The sequence below is a fragment of the Heteronotia binoei genome, chromosome 9, assembly GCF_032191835.1.
Source record: "Heteronotia binoei isolate CCM8104 ecotype False Entrance Well chromosome 9, APGP_CSIRO_Hbin_v1, whole genome shotgun sequence".
Taxonomy (NCBI): domain Eukaryota; kingdom Metazoa; phylum Chordata; class Lepidosauria; order Squamata; family Gekkonidae; genus Heteronotia; species Heteronotia binoei.
This window is the reverse complement of record NC_083231.1, coordinates 29,389,472-29,404,271: the sequence shown is the minus strand read 5'-3', so window position 1 is coordinate 29,404,271 and position 14,800 is coordinate 29,389,472. Positions and strand designations below refer to the sequence as shown.

The window sequence follows — 14,800 nt, the reverse complement described above, 5'->3', positions numbered from 1 at the left end:
TGCCCAATTTATTCCCTGAGTTCCCAACACATATAAATTATATTAGACAGCCAGATACCAAGGGCTATTAAACCTGCCTATAAAATACCTCCGTGAGCTTTGCTCTGTTTCAGTGGACATGGTGGCTATGCTTCAGTGAACTTTATTGTTCCAGCTACATAGTGAATATGTTTGATTTAAGTGCTTACTTTATTATAGTTCTCCGGGAGGCCCAAGTCTTGCTGTGTCTCAGTCTCCATGGGGCTGCTCAGTAACACATCTGCTTCTATACTAGTGTTTGATTCCCCAAATGTCTTCACTGAAACTGTCATTTGTGGGGGTTGGCCAAATTTTATATTCTTGGCCAACTGTTGCTGAAAAACAAAATAAACCTATGCGTTAGAAGGTACATAAATAGCCATTAACATTCAGGAGAGGTAGAATGGGCTCTCTTTTTTGTTTGTAATTATTGTTCCCCAAAAACATATGCTCCATATTTTTATTCTTTGTGTGTGTGTGTGAGAAGATCATAGTGCTATCAGCTGAAGAAATCTACATAGCAAAAAACCCCAACATTAAATTAAGCCTCTGAAACCCTTATGCTTTCCTTTTAACCTAGAGCAGACTCTCATTTATTGCAGGATACTTAATGGACATCAATCTGCTATTCTGGCATTTATTACTGTTTCTGTATTTTTAGCCCAGTGGACACTGGCTGGCAGTCTAGGCCCTGGCTTGTGATTCTTTTAATATGCTAAGGGACATTTCCATGATTTTGCATGCTGATTCACTGCCCACTTTCTCTATATTTACGACTGCTTGCCATTCCATCCTACTGTCTGATGAAGTGTGCTTAGAGCACACAAAAGCCTACATCCTGAATAAAACTTTGTTGGTCTTAAAGGTGCTACTTGACTCCTACTTTGTTCTACTGCTTCAGACCCACACAGCTGCCCACCTGGATCTAACCACTAATGTTGATAGCCCAGGGTAACCTGATCTCATCAGATCTGGGAAGCTAAGCAGGGTTGTCCCTGATAGTTATTTGGATGGGAGACCATCAAGGAGGTCCAGGGTCTCTATGCAGAGGAAGGCAAGGGCAAACCGCCTCTGAATGTCTCTTGCCTTGAGCACCCCATGGGTTTGCTGCAAGTCAGCTGAGATTTGACAGCATAAAAAAATAGGGGGGGGGCAAGGATTCTCCTTTCCCTTTTAAAACAATTTGCTCCAATCTAAATGGGATGCTGTTATCTGAGCACAGGTGTGCTGAGGCAAAGTGGTGGTAGCAGAGGTAGTCCCCAGCACCTATTCCTGGACTGCTCCTCCTCTTCCCCAAGAGAGTGGCCCAGATGCAAGTGCAGCCTCTGTACCCTCATAAAGAGTCAAGGACAAGGAGGCTGCACTGCTAACACCTGGACCACTCTTCATCCTGATGGCTCCTCACAATGGGGGTGGTTCAGATATGTCACTCTCCTCACAAATAGGAGAGTTCACTGTTCGCTTGTTCACTGGACTGTCCTCTTCAGAGCTTTCACCTCTTCCTTGCAAAAAAGGCAGTCCAGGTATGGGCACAGTTGTAGCTTCTTCTTCTTTCCACTTACGTGCCACTAATTTCCCCCCATACTAAATAACCCCCCTCCTGCTGTAGAGATGGCTCATACGTTAAGCTGAAACACAGAAAGATGCCATACAGCTGACTCCAATTTCTTCTGTCCCAACTTCTTAAATATGCAGTTTTCATTGATGGCCAGGGAGTGCTAGATGTCCCATTGGGGAAGCTCACATGTTTCCTGGGGTACAAGTGGATTTCTCTAGTGGACCGAAAAGCACCTCCCATGAACAGTTTTTGCTTGGGAAAACCAGGGCTTTTTTTTTAGCAGGAATGCACAGGAAAGCAGTTCGGCTGACTTGGCATCAGGGGATGTGGCCTAATATACAAATGAGTTCCGCTGATTTTTTTTCTAAAAAAAAAAAAGCCCTGGGAAAAACTGCTGAAGCTTCTTCTCTATTCCTTCTCTATGACTGTCTCTATGCAGTCCTGATCCAGCTTGAGCACCATGTGCTTGAAGGAGAACCTGCAGTTCACACCTGACTGTTACACAGGGTGGAGATCACAGATCCAACCTATGTACGTTGTAACGTGTGAATCAGCCACTCTCACAACATCACTTCCTACAAAAACAATTGGGGGAGAGGGTGTTTATTTGTATTTTGCCTTTGTCCTCAATGGGTATCCAAAATGGATCACATCATTCTCTTCTTCTCTATTTTATCCTGACAATAACCCTGTGATATTTATTTATTTCTTTGTTTATTTATGGCCATCCGCATTTATTTATGGCCACTCAGAGTCACAGGACTATATTTTTTCATAATGATATTTGCTAATGTTGAAGGCCTACAAAAATAGTACCTCACATGATTACATTTGAAAGAAATGAAAAATTGGGTGTGACATGGGAATTAAATGATTTTAAAGCATATCGAACAGGCACATGGAAAATGTAGCATTCGTTTCTCCAAGTAGCTAAATGAATCATACCCAGTTAGGAGAGAAGAGACTGCTAATTATTTTTATTTTGTAAATTACAGAGATTTTTTCCCACAAGGTCTGGTTTCCCTGCCTGTCATCTGATGTGTGAAAATCTACAGGAAATGAATGCTCAAGCAAAGGATATTTGCTGAACTTTTATAAAATATGAGATTGTTGGATACACAGAAATATTTTCAATATCAAGGTAGTCCTCCAAACAGAGGAAAGATAAAAGTATATTACAGAAGAAATAAAATTAAATTAAAACAGCACTATGCTTCATCTGGATCAGGTCAAGATATTGCATTGTCTATGAGAAGAAATGAATAAAACACTACTGACGTGAATTAGCATCAAAAAAATAAAAAATGAAGTTTTAGACTCTGATTTAGATCAAGTAGTTGACTACTACTACGTGCAAGACCAAAAACTGATATTGCTATGGACACAGAGAGATGAAACGGCCCTTTTTTGTTTAGGTGTTTATATCCCATTTTTTTCCCCAATAGGGATCCCAAATTGACTTTTTTGACAGCTGACATTGCAGCCTTCTACGGTTTTGAAGGTGAGAGGCATTCAGAGGTGGTTTGCCATTGCCTGTTTCAGCATCCCAACTTTGGTATTCCTTGAAGTACTAGTCAGGGCTGATCCTGCTTAGCTTCTGAGATCTGACAAGATCAAGCTAGCCTGGGCTTTACAGTATGTAGGGTTGATAACCTTCAGCTGGCATCTAGAGATCTTCTATTATTACAACTGATCTTCAGACTACAGAGATCAGCTCCCCTGGAGAAAATGGCAGCTTTGGAGGGTGGACTCTATGGTATTACAACCTGCTGAGGTCCTTCTCCTCCCCAAACCCCACCTATCCTAGGCTCCTTCCCCCAAATCTCCAGGTGTTGCCCAACTCAGAGCTGGCAACCCTAACAATATGGCCATTCACACCTCCGTTTTATCCTCATAACAACAACCCTGTGAGATAGGTAAGGCTGAGAGTAGGCGGCAAGCTTCCAAGGCAGAGTGGGGATTTGAATCTGGATCCCCCAGATCCTGGTCCAACACTGTAACCATTATTCCACATTCAATGTAGCTTCAGAGTCCACATCCAAGTTGGTGCCAAGCGGGAAGAATGGGTTTATATGAGTATGCCGCATTTCCAAATTCCCCCACCAAATGCTGAATGTTCTCTAGCTGGTTTTGCTGGGTTCTCTCCAATATTAACAAAGACCAGCTTTTTTTATCTTTGTGGGCCAGATGCAGCTTTCTAAAAATCTCTCATCTATTGAACATTTATTTATTGTGACCAACATATATTAGTGTTTAAACTGGGGGAGGGGAGGTAGAAGAAGGATTTATACCCTGTTCTTCACTCCGAAACTCAGTCTCAGAGCGACTTGCAATCTCCTTTACCTTCCCCCCACAACAGACACCCTGTGAGGTAGGTGGGGCTGAGAGAGCTCTCACAGAAGCTGCCCTTTCAAGGACAATTCTGCAACAGCTATGGCTGACCCAAGGCCATTCCAGCAGCTGCAAGTTGAGGAGTGGGGAATCAAACCTGGTTCTCACAGATAAGAGTCCGTGCACTTAACCACTACAGCAAACTGGTTCTCAAGTAATGCCCTTGCCCTCATGTCTTCACCGAACCAGACTCTAGGCACCTGAGGCATTTTGAAGTCCTCCTGTAAAATATTTCCATTTGAAACTTTTGTTTGTCAGCTTCCTTTCAACATCTTTGAGAACTGAAGACAAGCAGTAAATGTCAGTATGGCAAGCAAGTCATTAATACTTTGCTATGTTGTTTCCTTCCGTTATTAGTTTGCAATGACATTTTAATTTAACAGCAAGCACTGACTCTCAAATAGCAATACAAAAAGATAGTGTGTTAAAACACTCTTTGGCTAGTGGCGAAATTCCTGCATAGAGAGGCTTGCAGTCCTTGCTCCTTCCAAAAAATATTTTCCAGTTGTGCATACCAAAAGCTGTAGCTTTTATTTAGACACATGAAAATGGGTGTGTGTGTGCTGGAAACATGTAATAAGTCAATGAGATTTTGTTTACCCCTTTTAAGTTTATCCCGTCTCCACATGTGACACAATGAGTAAATGGCTATATTGTTATTCCAAGGCATGCATGCCCAATAGAGATGCACAAAAATGCATTATTGTTCCTTTGTTGTGCCCTTTTTTGTTCTGCCTACTGAATTTCATTGAGAGGTTCCCAGTTTGTTTTTGGACATTTAATGCTCTCTGCATTTATATACAACTGGTGCAAAATTGACACTGAAAATGCATTAATTCCAATGAGAAAAATATTGTGCAAGGAAACAGAAAATGATAATATGAATACAGAAACAGGTTTGACTGAAAGCAAAACAAGAGGACGGATCCCATGGATTTGGTCATCTCTCCATCCTCGTAACATAATGCTTTTCCCCACTCTTACTAGTACATCTAATGAGCTGAAATGGAGTCAGGAAAATTCATGAAGTGACAACACCATAACATTCAGAATGAGGTTCTCTATGTTATGTGGAAAGAACATGACGTCAAGTAGGAGATCGGTGTTGGCCGCAATCTGTGTTTTGCTTTCGCTTCTACCCTTGAGTCACTTTCTTTGAAAACCACCTTATCTGAGACTAGAGAATTATTATTTATTACCTCAGCATAGAAAATATTACATCTGATGCAATGTCCAATTTCCACCCTTTGTATTAATATATTTTAAAGATCAAAACAGATGAGTCACTGGGAAATCAGTGATCAGAATTTCTCTCTGGTCTAAAAATGGTCCTGATTCACATCAAGACTGCAGAACAGGGGAGAAGAGATTCAACCCCCCCCTCCCCCCGAGTTTGGTAACTGCAAAGACCCACACATGAGTAATTAGACCTGGAAGGGGGGAAAGACTGTCTTTTTCCCCTTGTAAAGCTAATAGCAAGACAAGGGCTGTTGCAATAAAACTATGCGAATGTGGAAGAGTTAAACCTTGCTGAGACCTTATACCTCCAAATCCATGGCACAACTATGGGCACCTGCATGACTCCACAGTATGCCAACATTTTAAAGGCAGGTCTAGAACAGCATTTTCTGAACCCATTGGCACCTCTCCTTTACTTGAGATTCATTGATGACATTTTTATTGTCTGGACCCATGGCAAAGAAGTCATTGAGAGGTTTCATCACACCTTCTACAACTTCCACACCCACGATCAACCTAAATATAAATTACTCTACACAAACTTCCTGGACACCACAGTAAATATACACAAACGACAGATAAGTACCACATTATATCAAAAACTGACAGATAGGCAAACATATCTACATGCTTTCAGCTACCACCCCAACAATCCATTGTGTATAACCAGGGCTTTTTTTGCTGAAAAAGCCCAGCAGGAACTCATTTGCATATTAGGCCACACCCATTGTTTCACAGAGGGCTTTTCTGTAGAAAAAAGCCCAACAGGGACTCATTTGTATATTAGGCCACACCCTCTGATGCCAAGCCAGCCAGAACTGCATTCCTGATTTTAAAAAGCCCTGTGTATAACCAAGCCCTAAGCTATAGTCACATCGGCTCCAACCCCTCAGACAGAGGTACTCACTTTAAGGATCTTAAAGAAGACATTTTTGCAACTGCAATATTCTCCTAATATAGTGAGAAAGATGATCGGAAAGGCCAGTACGATATCCAGGGATGACTCAACATAAGACATGCACAAAGAAAATGACAACAGAACACTACTGGTGGTCACTCACAGTTCACAACTCAAGCCAGTTCAACACATTATTAATGACCTACAACCCATGTTGGAGAGTGACACTTCCCTCATAGAGGCACTAGGAGGGGGGCTTTTCTTGCTTACTGACAGCCTGCTAACCTAAAACAGCTTCCTGCCCACAAGGATAAACTATATAACAGTAACATGGACTCGGATACCAAGGCCTGCAACAAACCAAGATGCCAACTTACTTTCATAGATCCTAGCAGCACCATCACTGGACATAAGAACATAAGAGAAGCCTGCCCATGTTGGATCAGGCCAATTGCCCATCTAGTCCAACACTCTGTATCACACAGTGGCCAAAATACATATACACACACACACACACACTGTGGCTAATAGGCACTGATGGACCTCTGCTCCATATTTTTATCCAATCCCCTCTTGAACCTGGCTAAGCTTGTAGCCACCACCACCTCCCGTGGCAGTGAATTCCACATGTTAATCACCCTTATAACATCAGCCATGCCATCTCCTGATTTCTCCACTCCTACTACCCCTCTGCTTATCACACTTAATCCAATCACACCTGCTATTGTCATTTGCCTGCTAATGTCATTTGGCATCTGAAATCACTCCATTTTCCAAAATATAGGACAGATGGACTCACATTCTAGCTGTATCAGAAGAAGTGAGCAACGCCTCACGAAACTCATTCCCTGCCACAAATTTTGTTAGTCTTTCAGATGCTACAGGACTCTTGCTCTTTTCTACGGCTCTTCTCTCCAGATACTGCAGTTCCAGTCTAAATCTTGGCCTGTGCAGCAGCTATTAGTCTTTTTTAATATACCAGGAAAATATAATCATTAATCTCCAAGGGTCACACCTCTTTTGGCCTTTATTTTCTCAAGCAATATGCTTAACGAGTAAATACACCAATACTTAATCAAGGCGTGCTTTTAAAATGGTATTTGCTTTTGTTAAGTATGCTTCCTGGTTCGCACACTTTTCGAGCTCTATGTGATATATATGTTTCTGGAACTCTTTTTTTTTTTTTTTGCCATAGCTGCATTTAGCTGTTAATTATTCAAACCTGATTTAATGAAGGTTTAACTTCACTATAGCCTCTAGCAACTAGAGCAGACATGTTTTGATTACTGAAGATTCTAAATTTAGAAGAGAGAAGCCACTTCTGCTCAAAGAACTTTAAGGCAGCGAGATGAATGCATGTTTTCAGCAACAAGGAAAGCGAAGTTTAAGGGTACGCTCTATCAATGAAAACTATATTTTTCAAGGAAAAAACCACAGCTGTGGCTATACAGTGGTCACCTTCCAAATTAATTTAAAGTTGTGGCTGATTTATACTTGCTTGGGGAAAGGGCATTTTAGATATTTTCCTAAACCACTGAAAAGAATGTTGCCTAAGAATCTGTTCCACTAATGGCTCACCCTTCCTCTTGTGGAAGAGATATGTTCTGGAAATGCATGTCTCCTTGTACCGGATGAAGGCCCCTCTGTTAGCCAACTAGACTCACTGAACTATCTACATAATCGGGGCAACTCAATAATTTTAGGAACTGCTGCCCTCTGCTCAGAAGATGTTTTATTACTAATTGCTTTTTAAAAGAATAAGTAACTCTTCAATAATACCTGTCATCAATAGGGGTAAGTTAGGATTGCTTTGACATGCATACCAATATGGGCCACTGAATTTCAGCAATACAGCAACTTCTGTCTGAGGGCCTGTTTATGCAGTCAGCAGTTTCAAATAATGAAATAGTACATTCTTTGGAATGTACCACATCAGGGAACAGGTTTAAATTATTTTCCCCACTGTACTCTCTCTTTCATTCTCTCTCTCTCACACACACACACACATACACACCCTGTGCACAAAAAATTGCGCTCCTTAGCCAGGGAGTTCTATTTCCCATAAAGTTTCCCATAAAGCTTTGAACTCTCTCAAGCCTGGGCTGTTCTGTCTGCCCCCCGCTTCAGGGTTATCAGAAAGCAGGGTGGAGAAGGAAATGTTTGCTGAGCATTCCATTATACCCTATGGAGACTGGCTCCCATAGGGTATAATAGCGAATAGGTCCACAGGTATCTGGGGCTTGGCGCGGGGCGGGGGCTGTTTTTGTTTTTTTAGGTAGAGGCACCAGATTTTCAGCATAGCATCTGGTGCCTCTCTTCAACCTCCTCAAGTTTAAAAAAGACTGGACCGAAGGATCCAATTCTATAAGCCCCAAAAGAAGATGCCCTCATTCTCCATTATTTTCTATGGAAGGAAGGCACTTGAAAGGAATGTAGTCCTTTTAAATGTGATGGCCAGAATTCCCTTTAGAGTTCAATCGAGCCTATCACAACCTTGCTCCTGGTTCCACTCCCCAAAGTCTCCTGGCTCCACCCCCAAAGTTTTCTGAGTCAGACCTGGCAACCCTACTCCATGTGGGGGGTGGAGCTCTTCTGGAATTACAACTGAACTATCTACGTAATCTGGGCAAATTCAGAAAATGTAAAAAACCCATTTATCTGCATCTCTCCAGAGCAACTGGATACTGGACTACATGGACCAGCAGGTCTCTTCTTACATTCTTATGGATTATAACAAAACAGAAAGCAGTTTGTGTTTCCTGAGTCACATGTCTGCAGCTGCTGTCAAGCTACCACAAAGTAGCGGATCAAGTTGCAGCAAAACACAACACAAATCATGGTGGGTCTCAAATAGTGCAGACTTGAACTTTAGAGCTGGAGGATGGAATCTGAGCATTGCAATGTTTCATTTTCACTCTCCATACTATAAGCTGATGGGGAATGGCTTTCAAGACTGGAACCATAAACTTGATCCATCTTCTTTACCCTTAACTCTCTCTTGAGAGTATGGCCCCTAGTTTAATGACAGGCACAGTACAAACAATGAATGATAATGACATTCAGGGTTACCAAGCTCCAGGTGGTAGCTGGAGCTCTCTTGTGATTACAACTGATTTCCCGGTGATAGAGATCAGTTCACCTGGAGAAAATGCCAGTTCCCCAAAGCCCGCCCTCCTCAGGCTCCACCCCCCAAATCAACAGGTATTTTCCAAGCTGGAGCTGGCAACTCTAATGACAGTACAGCAAGTGAAGGATTCCACAAGGCTTTGAATTGTTCTACCTCTAGAGTCACATAGCTTACTAATTCTTACCTGAAGGGTTTTGACTTTTCCTAGAATGTTGTCCTGTGACATTGCTTGAACAGACTCTTCACTCTCTGCTCGCCCATCAGGTATGAAAATGCTGTCATGGGAAAAGGCCCGTGTTCCCATACTATAACTGGAAGACCTGAAAGACAGGCACAGATATTTTAAACAAGTGCCTCAAATGGCATGTCCAACCAATTATAACCAAGTCCGTCCTCATTCCCTACATTGTGTTCCTAATATGTATTTGTTTTAATATGTATTTCTCCCATTGTTGAAGGCTCAAAGCAGGGGAAAACCTATTTAAATTATATTTATTTTACAGTTGTTTGCTACATAAACATGGAGTAAGTATTTCTCTAACCCACAAATCATTACCAGAGCAGTCATTCTATAAAACACCAGTTTGTAGTAGGTAGCTGTGTCGGTCTGAAGCAACAGAATAAAGACAATAAAACTTTGTTGGTCTTAAAGGTGCTACTGGACTCTTACTTTATACCAGTTTTTGTAAGGTGAAGTACAGAGTCTAATGAATTCAGAGGAATTCTCAATATTGATTACAAATGTATCCTGTTCTTCCTTTGGTGAACTCGGTGCAGTGTACACGACCCACTTTCTCTATTTTATCCTCACAAAAACTCTGTGAGATAAGTTATGCTGATGGAATGTGACCTGTCTGTCATTGCAACAATTTCTTGAATGTAATTTAAAATTTGGACTTAGATTGGATCTGCAAAGGAGTTTTCTGGCAATGTAGAGTGGATTTTGTGAATGGAATGTAAATACAGAGTCATTCGCATTGGCAATATTGCATCCACGCAGGAATTTTTGTGCACAATGTTCCTCTGTAAGCTGCCATTTTCCCCGTATTTCCCCCTGATGCACTACCTGAGGTGGTTTCCCTCTCCCCTAAACCCCCAGTAATTACTATGCTGCCATAGCATTATAGTTTCATAACACTATAGCAGTTAGCATTGGTTAAAAAAAACTCTAGTGATGTGGCAGGAAAAATGACAGCCATGAGGGGCTGACAGAAAATGGTACCAATGTGGCTGGGAGTCATTATGCCTTTCTTTAGTGCCTGAATGCTTGTATGAAGTCAACAGAAGAGACCAAGTGATGAGGTAACAAAGGGACAGGTCCTGAATTAAAGTTGGGGTTTACCAAATCCATACATTTTCTAAGCTAAAATTTATGGTGGCAGAAACAAAAGTGTTAATAAGTGAACTTGCAACATTTTTCTTTTAGAGCACTGGATTAAAAACAGACAGGAGACTAAACCATAAATAATTTGATTGTTAATGCAGGACAGGGTTTCTTTGGTCACCTTGTTCCTGATGCAGTCACTCAAATGCTGCTCCTGAGGGCTCAGGGACTCTCGGGAATGGTATGGTGTGTGGTGGAAGCAACTTGGGGTAAGTAGGGCCCCATAGGGTTGCCAGGTCTGAGTCAGGAAATATCTGGGAACTTTGGGGGTCGAGCCAAGAGCAAGGTTGTGACAAGCATGAGTGAACTCCAAAGAGAGTTCTGGCCATCACATTTCAAGGGACTACACTCCTTTTAAAAGCCTTCGCTTCATTGGAGCTCATAGGATTGGACCCCGGTCCAATCTTTTAAATCTTGGGGGGGGGGGCGGTATTGGTTGAGGGGCACCAGATGCTATGTTGAAAATTTGGTGCCTCTACCTCAAAAAAACATGCCCCCCAGCCCCATATACCCACAGATCAATTCTCCATTATACCCTATGGGGGCAGTCTCCATAGGGTATAATGTAGTGCCCAGTGAACATTCAACATGCCCCACCCCCGCTTTCTGATAACCCGGAAGCAAGGGAAGGGCCTCCAAACCAGGGGATCCCTTGCCTCCAGCTGGGGATTGGCAACCCCAGGGCCCCAGGAAGGCCATTTGGCCTGGGCCTCAATTTCAAAGAGAGCCTCTTGTTAATTTTTTACCATTTAATATGTTTCACTGCTTATCTTTATTCACATAATATATTGCCTTAAAAAATTTTTATTGTGGCTACAGGCCTCAAAAGCTGGCACAGCTCCCCCCATCTGATTTCTGAGAGGGCCTGAGGGTGAAACAGTCAGTGGTGGGCAGGGGGCGTTAATTGGTGGAAATCGGGGATCCCTTCAGCTCACCCAAGGTGTCCCCCTGGATTTATACCTTTTCTGGTATTTATACCTTTTCTGAAATTGCTGAGCAGTCAGGTTAGAACGGATAAAAGTAAGTACTTCTTTACCCAAAGGGCGATTAACACATGGAATTCACTCCCACATGAGGTGGCGGTGGCTACAAGCATAGCAAGCTTCAAGAGGGGATTGGATAAGCATACGGAGCAGAGGTCCATCAGTGGCTATTAGCCACAGTGTATTGTTGGAACTCTCTGTCTGGGGCAAGTGATGCTCTGTATTCTTGGTGCTTGTGCGGGGGGGGGGGGCGTAGTGGGAGGGCTTCTAGTGTTCTGGCCCCACGGATGGACCTTCTGATGGCACCTGGGTTTTTTGGCCACTGTGTGACACAGAGTGTTGGACTGGATGGACCATTGGCCTGATCCAACATGGCTTCTCTTATGTTCTTATGAGGCCAGGCACACACTGTGACCAACAAAGAATTGACTGAGAGAGCTCGAGCTTTCTTTGGATTTTTCATCACAGTTCCTCCAACAACTGAAGTGGTGAGCAAGATGGCCCACTTTCAGTTTTCAAACTATGCATGGCTAGAGCAGCATAGAAGTATTTATATCTCTGGACAGATTATTGGTTCTATGCACCATGGGCACATGGTTAGTGTATTATGGCTGTTATCCAAAATGGTACTGATGAACCCAGCTGACAGTTATACAAGTTACCAATTAAGAGAAACAGAATAACGACAAAAGACAAATACCTCCCTTTATCTATCCCCATTCTCAATAATCTTTGGCTGGCTTTGTATTAAACTGAATAGAACATCAATCAGTAGATTAGTAGATTCGGTCTCTTCAGATATCTTTAGTCCTTTGGTGTTCTGACATCTTATGTCCACCTCTGCTACATACATTGATAAGTTTTGCCCCATTCTGTTTTGGACACCTCTCTAATATAGGCATATTCACCTACAGTGACACGAGAGACTTCCAGATACAGGGGATTTATTTGCATCATGCGCTTGCTGGGCTCTTGCAGAATTCCAGTCTAGAGCATTATCATTGTTCAAAAAAGCTCAAGTTGTCACTTATTTTTAGGAGCATAGAAATCTGCCTCCCCCTGCCATATTGAGGCATTCAGAAATAGAAACAAGAAAATACAGAAGAATGTGACATTCTGCAATGTCTTCATTATGGAATTCTCTTGAACCTTTGTGCCTTATCATTTCAAAATAAGAGCCACTTGTGAGTACCATTTGATTTTTTTAAAAGGACCCCGAAAATTAACAATGCATGTGGAATCTAGTGTATGCCTGGAACAGGCTGCTGCTATAGGCTTTAAACTACCCATCTATTTAAATGCCATGGTAATACCATGACAACAGTTGCCATGACACATATGAGTGACTCTTTGGATCAGTGTGATTACTGCATTGGAGGCTGAATTCACACTTGCATTTTATTAGAAACTGAACATGGACATTAACATGGTTGAATGTGCCTGTGACAGCAACTTGAGTTTAAAAATCCCGTTATTGGTAATCCCATGCTTCAAAACGATATTAATGCAAGAAAATACTGGGGAAATGACAGTATATAGATGGAAAACAAAAGTAGGCAGTGCTTTGAAAAAGCCCAGGAGGAGCTGATTTGCATATTAGGACACACCACCTGGCCTGGGAGCATGTGGCCACCACATGGCAGATCGGGTCAGTTGGAGCCCTGGCCAACCCAGGCAGAGCTCTGCTCCTGTGGACTCCAGCAGAAAGTAGGTATTCTATACTACACAACAATCCATATAGAACACTGTTTCCCATTTGCAGGGTCGGGATCTGGTACCGGGCCATGGAAGCCTCACTACCGGGTCAGAAGAAAAGTCAAAGTCAAAGCATGACCTCTGCTCTGCTTCCTTCCTTCCACCATCTCTCTGCTGTGCAGAGAAAAGCTAGCCTTGAAGATTGACACAGGGTGCAAAGCCTGAGCTCTGTTTGGCTTCTTTCCTTCCCTTGTCTCTATGTTGTGCAGAGAGGAGCTGCGCTGCCTCTCCTTCCTTCTCCCCCTCTCCCAGTGTTTGAGAGAAAAGCTGGCATCCACTGGCACTTTAGATCCATGAAGTGTTCTTCAAGCTATGAGCTTTCATGTGCCTAGCAGTATGTTCTTTTGGGGAGATTTCCCCTGGAGGCCTGGGCGGCAAAGAAGGGGTGTGTGTTTTTTTCAGCCGGGAGGGGCGGGGAGTGGGCATTCCAGTAGCTATTTTTTTTTTTTACCAAACGACCCTCGGGCAGAATTGTTGCTGGCTGGGGTCATCTGATGGTGAGTAAGGCTTTTTCCCTCTTTGTCCCCCCCTTCTTTCTTTTGCCCTCTGCAAGGGATGCTCTGTCTCTATTCTTGGTGCTGGGGGTGGAGGAAAGCAACAGTGGGAGGGCTTCTAGTGCCCTGGCCCCACTGGTGGATATTTTGGTGCTTTTGGGGCATTGTATGAGAGAATTTTGGACTGGATGGTCCACTGGCCTGATCCAACATGGCTTCTCTTATGTTCTTATGTTCTTTCTTTCCATGACTTTTCCTTTCTTTTCCTTCCATGTCATTCTTTCCCTTTCTTTCCTTCCATTTTTACTGGATGAAACTTTTCTGTTAATCATACTGTTGTTGCAAACATAGGAGCTCTGTCACTGAAAAATTGGCACCCCCAGTTGTAGCCAGCTGGCCTTTCTATGAGATTTCTGTGTGAGTGAGTGAGAGTTACAGGTGTGCGGCAGAAAGAGATTATTGGTGATTACTGCTGTATATCTCAACAGCACTGGAAGTGATGATACCATGAACTTGGCACAATTTTACTGGTCCTAACAGCTGTCTGACACCAAAATTAAACTCCTCCTGTAGATATTAAAAAGGATGAAAGAAGTTCACTGGCTAAATATCTGCACAACAGGTTGTTTTTAAAGGCATGGGAAACACAGCCAGTAAAAAGCCGCAAGCCCCTCATAAATATCCTTTTTGGGATAACTGCAGAAAAGCTTGTATGAACTTTATATAACTTGAAATTAATTCATTAATTGCAGTACAATTCTCAGCTACCTTTCACAGCAATTGCCCAGTATTTCAGTCAAGGAAAAGTATGAAAAATAGCTGTCAAAAGATTTTCTTGAAACCAAGCGAGCTTGGTTGTAGCTTGAGGAAGGGTTCCAATAGTAGCAGCTGAAGGAAGGGCCTACTAAATGTGTCAGCATATTTTGAGGTACAGCCTCTGCCAGGGCCTAGTG

The 14,800-nt window shown here is 42.6% G+C and overlaps 1 protein-coding gene across 3 annotated transcripts in view; it reads right to left on the bottom strand.

Moving 5' to 3' along the window:
- Positions 1-14,800, bottom strand: part of CRACD (capping protein inhibiting regulator of actin dynamics) — an 87,767-nt gene that overhangs the window by 28,237 nt on the left and 44,730 nt on the right. For all 3 annotated transcript variants that reach the window (XM_060246394.1, XM_060246396.1, XM_060246395.1), the window contains exons 3-4: positions 9,416-9,551; positions 189-353 (exon numbers count right to left, since the gene is read on the bottom strand). In XM_060246394.1, coding sequence (XP_060102377.1) covers positions 189-353; positions 9,416-9,551 — 301 coding nt within the window. The remainder of the gene's footprint in view (positions 1-188; positions 354-9,415; positions 9,552-14,800) is intronic.